The 15,481-nt window shown below is 43.9% G+C and overlaps 2 protein-coding genes and 1 pseudogene across 2 annotated transcripts in view; all 3 read left to right on the top strand.

The window, feature by feature from the left end:
* The window catches only part of LOC134446515 (stonustoxin subunit beta-like), a 20,514-nt gene extending 16,695 nt beyond the window's left edge, over nt 1–3,819 (top strand). Inside the window, exons 5-6 of the mRNA XM_063195880.1 lie at nt 2,222–2,278; nt 3,050–3,819. Of these exons, the coding sequence (XP_063051950.1) occupies nt 2,222–2,278; nt 3,050–3,576 (584 nt within the window). The 3' untranslated portion in view covers nt 3,577–3,819. The remainder of the gene's footprint in view (nt 1–2,221; nt 2,279–3,049) is intronic.
* A 730-nt stretch (nt 3,820–4,549) lies between these two features.
* Nucleotides 4,550–5,256, top strand: LOC134446514 (FAD-dependent oxidoreductase domain-containing protein 1-like; annotated as a pseudogene).
* Nucleotides 5,257–13,899: 8,643 nt separating this feature from the next.
* The window catches only part of LOC134446513 (tripartite motif-containing protein 16-like), a 31,820-nt gene continuing 30,238 nt past the window's right edge, over nt 13,900–15,481 (top strand). Inside the window, exons 1-2 of the mRNA XM_063195879.1 lie at nt 13,900–14,546; nt 15,213–15,308. Coding sequence (XP_063051949.1) covers nt 13,965–14,546; nt 15,213–15,308 — 678 coding nt within the window. The 5' untranslated portion in view covers nt 13,900–13,964. The remainder of the gene's footprint in view (nt 14,547–15,212; nt 15,309–15,481) is intronic.

The raw sequence follows: 15,481 nt of genomic DNA, 5'->3' as shown, positions 1-15,481 counted from the left end.
TGCAGATGTGTCAGTCCCTGATCAGGCTACCTACTCTAATAAAACATATAAATCATCTAAAAGTACAATTGTACAATACAGTATACAAGACAATAATAAGCCATCTTGAAACATGCTCCCTATAATATAAAAGCCTTGTGCATTAAGAAAAAACAAGATGATGAGGGTGACCTATATATGCTGTGTGTGCATGTATGTGTGTTAACTATTGTGTGTCATGATTACATTTTTGGTTTTCCTTCAGCCAGTGTTTCAGTTGTCTGTTAAATGTTTTAAATTTTTATTACAGTTGGTAAACTGTTCCACATTTGAGTTCCAATAACTGAGAAACTAGACTGACCAAAAGAAGTTTTGCGCACCTCTGCAATGCAGTTACCATTCACTCTTCTTGAGCTTATTTTTGTTACAAATGGACACAGTACAACAGGAGCAATATTATTTGCACATTTAAAAATTAGTTTAAGAAAAGAGAACTTCATAAAATTATCAAAGCTTAAGAGGTTATATTTCTTTACTATGAGGCAGTGGTGCCACGTTATTGGTTTCTGGTCCAGTATCTTTAATGCCTGTTTATATAATGATAAAATAGGTTTGACTGATGTCTGGGAGGCTTGGCTCCATACAGTAATACAGTAAGATAGGTGGGACAGTATCATGGCATGAAAGAACAGTAAGGCTGCCTTGACAGGTATGTGATGCCTTATCATTCTAAAACAGTTCAAGTTTGTTTGAAGTGTTGTGGTAAGTTTCTTAATGTGTTTATTAAAGTTAAGCTGAGAGTCTAAGATTATTCCTAAAAATGTAAATTCTTCAACTTCGTCTATTGTGTCCTGGCAGTTGCAGTTGATGTCTCGGCCTCCGAAGCCATTGGATGTGAGATGCATGTGGATGAATGTGTGTCTCTGTATTGTTCTGCAGATACTGATCCTGAACTCCCAGTCAGAAGAGCAGACAGTAAGGATCTCCTGCCACCACTTAGTAAGTCATTACTGTATCAGTATATTGTGTAGTGGAGGAATAGTGGGGGTGGGGGTTAGGTGGTGTTGAGGAGTCTGGCTGCAGAGGAGTAAAAACACTCTAGAGATGCTGTGTGTGTGTGTGTGTGTGTGTGTGTGTGTGTGTGTGTGTGTGTGTGTGTGTGTGTGTGTGTGTGTGTGTGTGTGTGTGTGTGTGTGTGTGTGTGTGTGTGTGCGTGCGCACGCGCGCATGTGTGTGTGTGTGTGCAGCTGTGTGTGGTAACTCTGTGAACTCAGACAGCAGTCATAGCTACTGTATGGGCCAACTAGTGGTATCAGGGGGTTAGATGGGCAGCCCTGCTTCCTATAGGTGAACTATTCCACAGCAAGGTAATATAACTACTGACCACTCTAGTGGCTAACAAGGTAGCACATATGATATTGGGAAGCACGTGTGACATTTCACCAGGAGAATTATTGCAGCATAAAGCTGCCCTGACACGTAATGCCCATTCGCTCATGTTGGTTAGTTTTAGTAATCACAAACCGGTAGCAATCATCAGAACAGAAGGATCTTGACATCTACTCTGAAGCGTACTGGGAGCCAGTGCAGTGAGACTAAAACAGGACTGACGTGATCACACTTTGTTGTCCTGGTAAGAAGCCTGGCAGCTGCATTCTGAACAACTTGAAGCTGCTTGATAGATTTGCGATTCAGACTAGCAAATACAAAGTCTTTGCCATAATCAATCCTCAATCTACAAAGGGACCTACAGAGTGCACCCTCATCGTAAAAGAGATGCTGCCCTGTAAGATGTCTAAAGCTGGAGACTCCTATAGCGCATTCAGGCCGACTGAGAACCGTGCTGGAGCCCATTCCCGCACCTAATCGCGAACCAGCCATCATGTTCACGCCACATATATTTGCGTTCGCGAACCGGAAAATTGGTTCGCAATGCGAACCGCAAACTCCTAGATTTTCCTCTGCAAACTGTGACAACAGCATGGTTGTCAGCAGGTTCATCCGGGTAACACAGTCACGTGCGGAAAAAATTCAGAGCCCGGTATGAACACTGGCGGTTCGCAGACAAGCACTTTAGTGCCGAACGTAACTGGTGCGAGCACCGACACCGGCTCCATTCTGGTCGACCTGAAAGCCATAATAGTGTCACTACGTCATATGGTCTCCTCTGCTCTGGTTGAATATGTAGCATATTGTGGTGTTCATGCACTTATTTAGATCAATGTGATGTTTTATGTTTCAGTGTCTGATGGCCAGGCTCTCATTGCTGAACCAGTGACCAGAGAGGACTTCTTACAGTGTGAGTTGGACACACACACACACACACACACACACACACAACCACATTGTATATTTGACAACACGTACACACACACACACACACACACACACACACACACACAAGCACATTGTACATTTGACAACACACACACACACACACACACAAGCACATTGTACATTTGACAACACACACACACACACACACAAACACAAGCACATTGTACAACACACACACACACACACACACACACACACACACACGCACTCACGCACACACTTGCACATTTGACAACACACACACACACACACAGACACAGACACACACTCACGCACATTGCATTCTTGACAACACACACGCACTTGTACACTTGATAACACACACTAACACACAGTTTGATGACTATTTTTGGGAGGACCAATAATTATTGAAAAATCACAAACACACACACACACACACACACACGCACACACACACCAGCATGCATGCGCACGCGCACACACACACACACGCACGCACGCACGCACGCACGCACGCACGCACGCACGCACGCACGCACGCACGCACGCACACGCACGCACGCGCGCACGCACGCACACACGCACGCACGCAAACAGATACATTACATGCACACACACACACACACACACACACACACACACACACATACACACACACACACACACACACGCACAAGCACATTGTACACACACCCCTCCCCCCCCCCCTACACACACACACACACACACACACACACACAAGGACTAAAAACGTGTGTCTTGTCTCTTCTAGATTCCTGTCACTTCACTCTGGATCCAAACACAGCACACAGAAACCTCCCCCTGTCTGAGGGGAACAGGAGGGTGGAGTGTAGATCTGGGGCCCAGTCATATCCTGATCATCCAGACAGATTTGATGTGAATGCTCAGGTGCTGTGTAGAGAGGGTGTGTCTGCACGCTGCTACTGGGAGGTTGAGTGGAGTGCGGTTGTTGGCATAGCAGTGTCATATAAAAGCATCAGCAGGAAAGGGAGGGCTGATAACAGTGTGTTTGGATGGAATGATCAGTCCTGGAGCCTGGTTCTCTCCAGCTCCAGCTCCAGCTCCTCTTTCCATCACAATAATAAAGTGACTAAACTCCCTCTAGTGGCCAGCTCCAGAATAGGAGTGTATGTGGATCACAGGGCAGGAACTCTGGCCTTCTACAGCATCAGGGGAGACACAATGACCCTCCTGCACAGAGTCAATACCACATTCACACACACACTCTACCCTGGGTTTTGGATAAATCGTTATGGATCATCAATAAAGCTGTTGTGAGGCTCCACCCCCTACAGAGAAAGGCTGCTCCTATGGGCACAAGACATAAGCAACACACACACACACACACACACACACACACACACACACACACACACACACACACACACACACACACGCACACTTTGTATTACGGTACAATAGTAAATGGTCCTGTATTTGGGATTTTGTGTGCAGAGTGTGTAACGTAATTCTTTCTCGTCTTTGTACAAATATCTGTTCCTATGCTCGTGAAAACAGGCATGATCCATATCAAATAGAACTTAATAGAGATGGATTGTACACCACTGATCATAATACACTGCATTCAGTTGAATCACACAGTGATGATAATACTATGTAGATGCATTGTTTAAACATTCATATTTCTTGTTTGACATAGGGATGGTATGATACTATTTTACTTTTGTGCTTGTAATTTAAGTATTCCTCATGAAGGCCTTTAGGTAGGTCCAAAAGCTGTGTCTTACTTTCAAATAGATCACAGTAAGAGAGATGTACTGTATGGGTTGTGGATACTCTTTTTTTCTTTTTTGACAAGTATTACGTGGTCAAAGACTACTGTACATGCATGGAATAAAATGTTAACTCATAAACTATGAACAGCTGTGAATGATTTGATAAAGACTCACTCATATCAGAATCACGTGGTTGTGATCAGACATTTGATTGGACAGCAAGCAATACAAGACAGCTGAGTAAAGAACGGGGAGAATACACATGTGTACACACACACACACACACACACACACACACACACACACACACACACACACACACACACACACACACACACACACACACACACACACACACACACACACACACACACACACACACACACACACACACACACACACACACACACAGTGTTTTTGGAGAAGTCAGGGGCTTCAACTATGGAGTTGAATCAGTAAAGAACAGAGAGTTGGGCCAGATCCAACTCAGAAGGATCACACACACAAACATCCAGATGCAAAACAGCATAGAAGTGGAGCCCAGTGGAGAGCACCCTTGCCTTGTGGTCAACGCAGCAGGTGCCAACTTGGGCAAAGTGGCCCAAATGGTGGGCATCGGCCTTGTACGACCCCACTATTGGTCCTGAAGCTGCAATCTCGGGCATCTCCATACCCGTAGAGCCCAGGAAGAGGTACATCTACGTGGTGCACTCTCTAGACGGGCCAGAATTGGACACCCCTTTCTTGGTGGACTACTCGAGTGTGTACCTCAGACGAGAGGGCCTGGGAGGGAACTACATCACCGGCCTCTCTCCTGAGGAGAGCTAGGAACCGGACATCACAAACCTGGACGTGGACCACGACTTCTTCCAGGACAAGATCTGGCCCCAGCTAGCCCACCGAATACCTGCCCTGGAGAGCCTGAAGGTGACAAGTGCCTGGGCTGGCCTCTATGACTACAACACCTTCGACCAGAACGGCTTTTTGGGAATCCACCCCCTGGTGCGAAACATGTACTTTGCCTGCGGCTTCAGTGGCCACGGGCTGCAGCAGTCGCCTGCCGTAGGCCGAGCCGTGGCCGAGCTGGTTCTGGACGGAGGCTACAAAACGCTGGACCTCAGCGCTCTGGACATCAAGAGGATTCTTCATGACGAGAGGCTGCTGGAGAGGAACATTGTATGAGGAGGGGCACGAGTGTGTGTGTTGTATATTTTTTATGTAATGGTTTCCCTTTTGAAATGATTTTCATTTTAGCTGTGACGATGGATTACACATGTAGAAGCCAGTTGCAGTTTGTTGTTCAAATGACTTTACAGTGGCAATAAAACTGAACTATTCTATTACCATCATAAATGTAGTGTCCTATGTGTGTGGCTGTGTGTCTCACATACAGTACTTTTGTCAGTAGGTTCATCGATCAATATTTATTGTCAACTTCCTTATTGTTCAGACATATATGCATATCTAATTATCCTCTTTTACTCTCTGGTGTACTTTGTAGAGACAACACACAGAGTTCTGAAATAAGTTGGATACACTACATGTACTGAGACAACACAGACTTACCATAACCATGCAGCAGACAATTAAGTACACTACCAGGTGTAGACAATTAAGTACACTACCAGGTGTAGACAATTAAGTACACTACCAGGTGTAGACAATTAAGTACACTACCAGGTGTAGACAATTAAGTACACTACCAGGGTGTAGACAATAAAGTACACTACCATGATGTAGACAGTAAAGTACACTACCAGGGTGTAGACAATAAAGTACACTACCAGGGTGTAGACAATAAAGTACACTACCAGGGTGTAGACAATAAAGTACACTACCAGGTGTAGACAATTAAGTACACTACCAGGGCCATGCAGCAGACAATACAGTACACCACCAGGGGGCGCTGTGGTACCGCGTGCTGAGACACCACACCATAGGCCTATGCGGGTGACCCGGGTTCGAGTTCGGCCTGGGCCATTTCCCAACCCTACCCCATCTCTCTCTCCCACTTCTTGTCATCTCTTCACTATCCTGTCTGCATTAAACACATGCACATTTACCCCCACCTTATTTCTTCCCCAAACTTCACCATATGCAGCCAACTCGGGTTCCAGTCCAGCCTGGGGCATTTCCCAACACTACCACCGTCTCTCTCCTTCTTCACTTCCTGTAATCTTTACACTATCCTGTCTGCATTGAAGACATTAACACCCCAACACCCCCCCCCAAGGATGGATTACTGCAAGGGCCTACCGGGCCCAGGCCCAGGGGCCCAAGAGTCCAGAGGGCCCTGAAGCTCAATCCTCTAAATTTCCATTCTCATGTTGTGTAAAATCACACTTTTAACAACTCTATTTTCACATATTTTCAGGGGAAAACACATGAATGCCCAACAATATAGGGTCTCTAACATCTGGAGGGGGCCCTTTCTTGTTGTCTGGCCCAGGGGCCCATGGAGTCATGATCCGTCCCTGCCCACCCCCCCCCCCCCCCAACAAAAAACAAGCGAAAATTGCAAATAAATAAAATAAAGTACACTGCCGGTCAAAGGTTAAGGGTCACCACACCCCTGCCCCCCAGCCCCCCCACACACCATACTTTTTTGACAATTCATCTTATTCTATTTAATCAGTTCATTGTGTTATGCTCTCTGAAATTAATGTACACAACAAATAAGCAATTTGATGTTGGCTAAAGTAGCTGTGGATTGAATTTATAGACAATGCAAGAAATCACACTAGCATTATTCAAAGTTATGTACAGAGCAGACTAAAATGTAGGCCTATCCTAAACGATTGACTAATCAAAATGTAGACACCCTCTGGATTAACAATAGTCAGTTGCCACTCTATACTACTGTCCTCCCTGTAGTAGAGCGGCTACAAGGCCAATATGGCAAGAATCGTGCAAATTATGATACAAGCATGAAACTTGGCAAGTATGTGCTTAAGACCACTATAATCAAATCTACCTGATTGGCCACTTGAAATGGCGGCCATTTTCCAAGATGGCCGCCAAAAAAGGCTCCAGAATTGATTTATTGCATAGAATTGACCTAGAAAATTATGATACAAGCATTAAATTCAACATGTATGTGCTTAAGACCAATATGATCAAATCTACCTGATTGGCCACTTGAAATGGCGGCCATTTTCCAAGATGGCTGCCAAAAAAGACACCAGAAATGTATTTATTACATAGAATTGACCTAGAAAATGATGATACAAGCATGAAATTAAACATGTGTGTGCTTAATATCAATACGATCAAATCTACCAGATTGGCCACTTCAAATGGTGGCCATTTTCCAAGAAGGCTGCCAAAAGGACCCCAGACATTGATTTATTGCATAGAATTGACCTAACAAATGATGATGCAAGCATGAAATGCAAAATGTATGTGCTTAACCCTATCCAGACTGGGGGGGGGGCTAAAAGTGCCCGCAGCAACTTTGATGTTGTATAATTTCTGAACGACTTAAGTTATGACTACGAAACTTTGTGACTTTTCCTAGTTAGCTACAGTTAGGTACCGAAAGATTAGGTTTATCATTTTTGCCGTTGCCATGGCAACGGTTTTCTGACAGGTATGCCTGACCAAAAATCACTTAACCATATCTATGACGCCATATATTTTCATATTTTTTTGTTATTTCCATTAGCATCAGACAACTTTGTGAGCATTTAAGTGGTTTGAAGCATAAAATCATTAAAATTTAAGTGCATTACCTACATTTGTTGGAAAATCCATTATGGCGAGATTTTGGGCATAATATGATAATGATGTCATAATGACGTCATAATACCAGATAATTACACAAAAATTATGTCATTCATAGATGTCCATATGTAGATCATCTCCCCCAAGTTTCGTAGTCATACTGTATTCCGTTCATGAGTTATGAGGGGGGGGTCAAAAGAGCCCCCCCCCAGGCCCAGGAATGCCAAAAAAGCCCAGTCTGAATATGGTTAAGACCAGTGCAATCAAATTTACCCAATTAGTCACTTGAAATGGTGGCCATTTTCCAAGATGGCTGCCAAAAAACTAAAAGACCCTAGAAAATGATTTATTGCACAGAATAGTCCAAGCAATTTATGATGAAATCCGGCTTGTATGCGATTAAGACCAATAGGACTACAATCAAGTCTACTTTATTTGCTACTTAAAATGCTGGCCATTTTCCAAGATGGCGTCCAAAAAGACCCTAGAAATGTGCAAATTTCATATGTTGCTGTATTTCGATATTGCTGTTAAACAAAAGGTACACCAGAAACAAGCATTGTCATGAATTTAGTTTATTTGCTCTGGACTTGACATTAACCTGTTTGATTTAGCTATCACATAATGGCTTTGGCTTGTCAGCCTGGAACATTCAAAGATAAGAGCCTCCTCCCAGAGGCTGTGGAACATTCTGTGGAACGCAACTTCTCTAGTCAGTTGCGCCCTCTACCCGAGGGTGAGAAGGCTGATCGTGTCAAGGCCACCTGGATCCTCGCCTCTCGCATTACACGTCTCCCTTGGGTCCGTCACCCCTTGCTGTGTGTGTCTCATTCACTCAGCAGGAGCGTGAGTGTCAATTGTGCTGCCTGGAGTGCTGTCTGGGCGACCGTGGTTAGCTAGACCATACTTCTCCAATGAAGTATCTCAGGCCCCTGCTCGACCAGGATGCATGATCGAGGGGAAGTGTATCTTTGATGTCCCCCTTGGACTTTGGGAACCATAGTGTGTGCCCTCAAACGGGTATCTATCGGGGCTGGCTTGGCCAGCTCGCTGTGGTGGTGGTTGCTACTAGGTTCTCCATCCGCAACTTGGACCTGCGGCCCTGCTGGAGAATGGTCTTTTCTGCCAGCACGGTTGCACCTGCGGATGTTGTGTACTGAACATGCTGGAAATTCCCCCTTGTGCCAAGGCCTGGTTTGCCATTGGGGAATACCACTTGGTATTGGGGGCCTCGCTACACCTCTGTGGGCTCCACCTGCACATCGGTTACACCCAGACGGGTGGTTTCCGTGCCCTGGGTTCCCTCCACTGCGTGCTCTCCGTGGTATTGGATGTCCGGACGCTGCCTTTGTGCACCTGGTGCCTAGCCTCTCTTCTTCGGGTTCGGAACATAGACCTTGGGCGACTGTTGCGTCCCGGGCTGCACACTGGGTGAGCATGACGCTTATCACTGCTGATGGACGCTGCCTCTTCGCCTTCAACAGCTCTGGGCATCGGCAGGAGAATGGTCTGTGCCCCGGCCAAGCTTTTGTTTGCGCATTCTAGGTAAAGGCAACTCAATCTGGAGTTTTTCAATACCCATAGTGGGATGTCGAGTGTTTCGACAGAAAGAGAACTATAGGTTACCGAGGGTAACTCTGGTTCTCTGAGGGAGATGAACGAGACATCTCACTAGATTGCTACACTCACCCACAAGCTCAAAGGTTAGTTGCCTCAGATTGAAGCTCAGAGCCCAGCGCACCTGGGCTTTGTCTCCGAGAGGGCGGGATCCCCAGCTGTGCAGCTCATTGGCCTGACGGCATGATTGAAAGCAAGTTTTGGCAAATGGTCGCGGGCGTTACCCATAGTGAGATGTCTGGTTCATATGCCTCAGAGAGCCGGGGTTACCCTTGGTAGCCTATAGTTATGTGCCTTTTTGCTTGATTGTGTTTCCTTCTATGATGAAATAATTGGAAATTCAAACAGTGAATGTTAACATTGATTTGGGCCACATCTGCTAGATTAATTGCAATTAATGAAGTTCTAGTGTCTTCTTTGATGGCCATCTTTAAAAATGGCTACCATACATTTTCAAGTTGCAAATGAGTGGATTTGATTATACTTATAGGCCTATTGCACAAACACACAAAATTACATACTTGTATCATCATTTCTTTTGGTCACCTCTGGGCTAAATTCATCCTTTTTTAGGCCATATTATAAAATGGCTTCCATTTCAAGTGGCTAGTCAGGAAGATGTGATTGTATTGTTTTTTTTTGCACATTAATGCCAAAATCGATGCTTGTATAATAACTTGCTTGATCAATCCTGTGCAACAAATCCATTTCTATGGTATTTTTTGGCGGCCATCTTGGAAAATCACCGTCATTTAAACTGGAAAATTACTTAGAATGTATTGTGTTGGTCTTAAGCACATAACTGACAAAGTCTTATACAATGTCCTTTCTCAATTCTGTGCAACAAATCCATTTTCAGAGTTTTTCATGGTGGCCATTTTGGAAAATGGCCACCATTGCAAATGGCAAATCAGACAGATTTGATCTTAAGCAAATACATGTTGAATTTCATGCTGTATCATACTTTTGTAGGTCAATTTTATGCAATAAATCACTTTCTGGGGTCTTTTTTGGCGGCCATATTGGAAAATGGCCACCATTTCAAGTGGCCAATCAGGTAGATTTGACCGTATTGGTCTTAAGCACATACATGTTGAATTTCATGCCTGTATCATCATTTTCTAAGTCAATTCTATGCAATAAATCTATGTCTGGGGTCCTTTTTGGCGGCCATCTTAGAAAATGGCCGCCATTTGAAGTGGCCAATCTGGTAGATTTGATTGTATTGGTCTTGAGCACATATATGTTGAATTTCATACTTGTATCATAATTTTCTAGGTCAATTATATGCAATAAATCCATTTCTGGCTTCTTTTTTGGTGGCCATCTTGGAAAATGGCCACCATTTCAAGTGGCCAATCAGGTAGATCTGTTCATATTGTTCTTGAGCACATACATGTTGAATTTCATGCTTGTATCATAATTTTCTAGGTCAATTCTATGCAATAAATCCATTTCTGGGGTCTTTTTTGGCGGCCATCTTGGAAAATGGCCGCCATTTCAAGTGGCCAATCGGGTAGATTTGATCGTATGGGTCTTGAGCACATACTTGCCGAATTTCACGCTTGTATCATAATTTGCACGATTTTTCCTGTAGCCGCTCAACTACTAGGTGAGCTGATGTCCAGAATGCTGTTGTTATTGTCATGGACTCAGGGCCTACAGCTCCTCTGTTCTCCTCACAGGTTCCAAAAGGCTGCAGTGTGGTGCTGATGTTGGGAATGGTGAACATACTGTATGGACTGAGGAGCTTATTTGGCCGCTGAAATGCATATGATTAGTTTATGGTGGAGGTGTTAATTTTGTTGGTTAGTTTAGTTAGTTAGTTAGTCAGTTTAGGTAGGATGGCCACCAAGACAAAGGCTTCCCAAAGGTTTGGAGTGAGGAGTCTGCACACTTAAAATCCTACAATATTTTTTTGTTTAATTCCATGGCAGGATTACGTTTCAACCATTGTCTTCTTCAGATTGTCTACCACTACTATATGTATTAGAATCTCAACTTTACAGATAATCCTTCCGTTGAATAATAATAATAAAAAGAATTGCAAGTGTGCGCACTCTTCACTCCATAACTTTAAAATGTGTATGTCATGAATATCATTACATGACATGCATTACATTACATTTGGCAGCCTTTTATTCAAGGTGATGTAGGCTACAGTTATTACGCTGTAATGGTTACAGCAATCTCTCCAGACTACTTCAGGTAGGGACACATTTACTAAGTGGGACTCGAACCACCACCATAATTAGGCCACAGCTGCAGTACATGCAGTGAGACTGAGATGAGGTGTATGTTTGTTTATTCTACAACTACTGTATTTATACATGCATTTAGTGACTAGCAATATGCTTAATAAGTGAGCACCAGAACAAAGTGTTACCAATAACCATATTTTGAGTTTCAGGCACTTATACTTAGGGTTTTGCTTCTTTCCTCTCAGTGGCATGGGGCTTTTCATTGGGATCCCATATACAGCGCATTGTCAATGGTCTTATCATGAGCACACATATCATTGCATTTCTTATCACATTTTTCTTATTAACCTTCAACCGCATTGTTCCTTTTATGTTTTGCTCAACTTGCGATAATTCAAATCCAAAATATTTGATTTACAAACTGTGTAATATATCCAGAGTAGAAAAGCACTCGGAGAGCGCACCACCACCAAAGCAGGTCTTAATTAGATGATAGCCTAAATGAATTATTTTGCAATTCTGTAAATGACCAGTTTTGAACAAAAAATGTTGTTATTGCTGCGTGTGGATCAAATGAGGAAGAGCAGAAACTCAGACACACCCTGTTGTCTCAGCGGGTAAAACACCTCATCAGGTTAAAATGGTGTGCGTGTGGGCGCATGTGCGAGGGCCTGCATGCACGCATAACAGTAATGTGGAAAAACCGGTTGGACTCCTGTGATTGCACATTTATATACTAGGCTACTTGGGCACACAAGCTGTTTGTTGGTCAAGCCTATTTAGAGTATAATGCTCATGTGAATAGTTTATGCACAGAACATTATATGAAAAAGTTTAATCTGGAATTGCTTTCTGCCATTGTGGAGGTGAATGAGAGAGTTTATTAGATATCATCATTATTGAAAACATTGACAGGCCAACTTCAGTGTTGCCGAATTTGTCACAGTGTGCCATGTCATTTACAGGTTCTGAGCCAGCTTGGTTCATGGTTTTGAATATATCCAAGACACTCTTCTTCGTTGAAAAAAGCTTTTAAGTAAAGTGACTAAGTTTATTGTAGAACACGTAATAATTGCCAACATATTTCAGCCTACAATGGCATTCATCAGGGCTTTGATCATGTTTGATCTTGTATTGGTTCAGGTCAGAGACGGTCTTATACGAGACGAATCACTCATGAAACCTTCCATAGGAATGAACGAGAGCATTTGGCTACGCGAATATGGCGTTTGCCGGCGTCACTCCCACCTGTCCGGTAACGAGAGCCAATTGCTTGCTGAGCTGCGCTGTCACTTATCCAATCGTCTCGACGCCTCGACGCAAGTGCAAACGTAAACCTTTACGACTGCTCGTACCTAATCGGTTTGTTTGCTGGCGGCCATGTGGTTTGTTTGCCGTCCGTGGAAACTTCATTGTGAATTGGGCAGAGAGAGCAACTCGACCATTAGGCTAATCACCTTTCTGCGCCCATCCAAAATGCAGGTGCAAGACAAAGGGACAGATATAATCACGGAAACAAAACCGGCCGTGTGCATGTGCACACCCGTTGTGGTTTTTCATATGGTTGAAAACAAATAAGTAAGAAAAAGCAAAACGGGAGCAAGTCTGCAATTCAACTTTGATCAGTTTAGCTTGTTTTCTTATATTTTTCACCGTTGGTCATTATCAGTTTAGGCAACAACAGCATCACAGTTTAAAACACCGATCATGAATTTATTCAATAGCCTATTTTTTATTATTATTACTGATGAGCAGGGACGACCATTGTGCTTACTGCTTTGGCTATCAGAAAATAAATCCAGTGTCTTTTCTGTACGATGACCGGAGAATGGATGCCCGTTTGACAGCCGGCCGCAAGAGGTGAAGTCCACGCAACTTGCTCCCACCTGCCGCAAAACAGAACGTTGTCGTGGAATGTGGCGCATGCGCAGATCAAAAATAGCATAAAGAAAAACGCTGTTTTAAAGTGTTACTTACATGTTTCGGGCATTCTAAGACTGCCATTAAACCCAGTTTTTCATTGTGATTCCAACCATATGAGTTGTGTATCGCTGTGTTGTCCCACTGTCACACAACATTATTCCCCCCATTCATTCTTATATACCCCATCACTGACTAATCTCAAATAGTCAGTTTGAGGCGTAGCCAAGATGGCCGCCGAGTGATGGGACTTATGGGAACAGACTTTGTTCATGTTTAATGTATAACACTAAACTTGCGCCATCACTAAAGATGGCCACTAGATGGCAGCAGTACTCCATGAATAGGGTGGGCCTACTCAACTCCATCCAGGAAGTTTGGAGTGTCACAGGTGGAAAGGAAACTTTGATCGACCTGTTACCAAGGAGCTTTGGCTGGAGTCACAGATCGCTTCGACTGCTTGAGAGAAATGGCTGAGGCCAGTGTCGGTAACAGGGATATTTTGGAGTGTCCTATTTGTTTGGGTCTTCTGAATGATCCGGTGACTCTTACCTGTGGACACAGCTACTGTTTGCGCTGTATTGAGGACTGCTGGGATAAGGGGGACCGAAAGGGCGTTTACAGCTGCCCTGAGTGCCGGCAGACTTTTGCTCAACGACCCGTTTTAAACAAGAATATTATACTTGCTGAGCTTGCGGATCAAAAGAAGAGCAGAATACAAACTGTAGCTCCTGTTGAATGTGCTGCTGGACCTGGAGATGTTGCGTGTGACATCTGTACCGGCAGAAAACTCAAAGCTGTCATGTCCTGTCTGGAGTGTTTCATGTCGTACTGTGGCATCCATCTGAAAACTCATGATGAACTTTTTGGTAGAAAACACACATTGGTCGATGCCACAGGCCAGCTACAAGAAAGGATCTGCCATAGTCACAAAAAAGTTCTTGAAATATTCTGTCGCACCGACCAGAGTTGTATCTGCTATCTGTGTATGGTGGAGGATCATAAAGGCCACGACACAACCACAGCTAAGGCAGAGTGGAGTCATAAAAAGGTAAGAGATGAATCTACAACCGGTATACTTTCTTCAGATGCCTTTTATGTTTTTTTACTACTAAAGAATGAAAATAATGTACAATTTGAGTGACTTTATTTGCCCAGTGAAGAAGTGCCAAGATAGAGTTTATGAGACAAAAGGTCCAATGTCTACATTCTGTAAAACATTGACAGGCCAACTTCAGAATGTAGCCTGCTTAGAGTTGTCACAAGTTGTCATGTCATTTGCAGATTCAGGTCTTCCTCTTTGAACATTACATTACACCAGGCTGCTTACTATTGTTTCACTATCAGCAGTATTGCAGAGTTGGGCTGAGAGCACGTTGTTTCTTGGCAGCAAATATTTGTTAACACAGAACAATATGATCTCACTCAATGGTATCCATTTGGTAGGTGGTTACTACATTTATCTCCCAAACACACACACACACACACACACACACACACAGACACACACACACACACACACACACACACACACGCACACACACACACACACACACACACACACACACACACACACACACACACACACACACACACACACACAGACTTGCATGCCCATGCCGATGGGGACCCAGGTTTTAGTTGGGGTCTGATCTCTCTCTCTCCTGTCATACTCTTGACTGTCCTATAATAAATAGTTTGATTCCTGATGTTCCAGGAGGGGTTGGGGCAGAGCCAGAGGAGATGCCAGCAGATAATCCAGTTGAAGGAGAAGGAGCTGCAGGAGCTGAGGAAGGCTGTGGAGACTCTCAAGGTGAGAACTGACCAGAGGAGACAATCTGCAGCAGGTGTATGGTATGCATAGTTATGATAGTACTCATAAGCTGTGACACAAACATGGCTCTAATGCTGTTTGTTTTTCCAATGTAACCACTTCTCCTGACCTGTGTGTGTGTGTGTGTGTGTGTGTCTGTGTGTGTGTGTGTG

This window comes from Engraulis encrasicolus, chromosome 3 (assembly GCF_034702125.1).
Source record: "Engraulis encrasicolus isolate BLACKSEA-1 chromosome 3, IST_EnEncr_1.0, whole genome shotgun sequence".
Lineage (NCBI taxonomy): Eukaryota > Metazoa > Chordata > Actinopteri > Clupeiformes > Engraulidae > Engraulis > Engraulis encrasicolus.
Note: the sequence above shows the minus strand (reverse complement) of the source record. Positions and strands in the feature narration are given on the sequence as shown.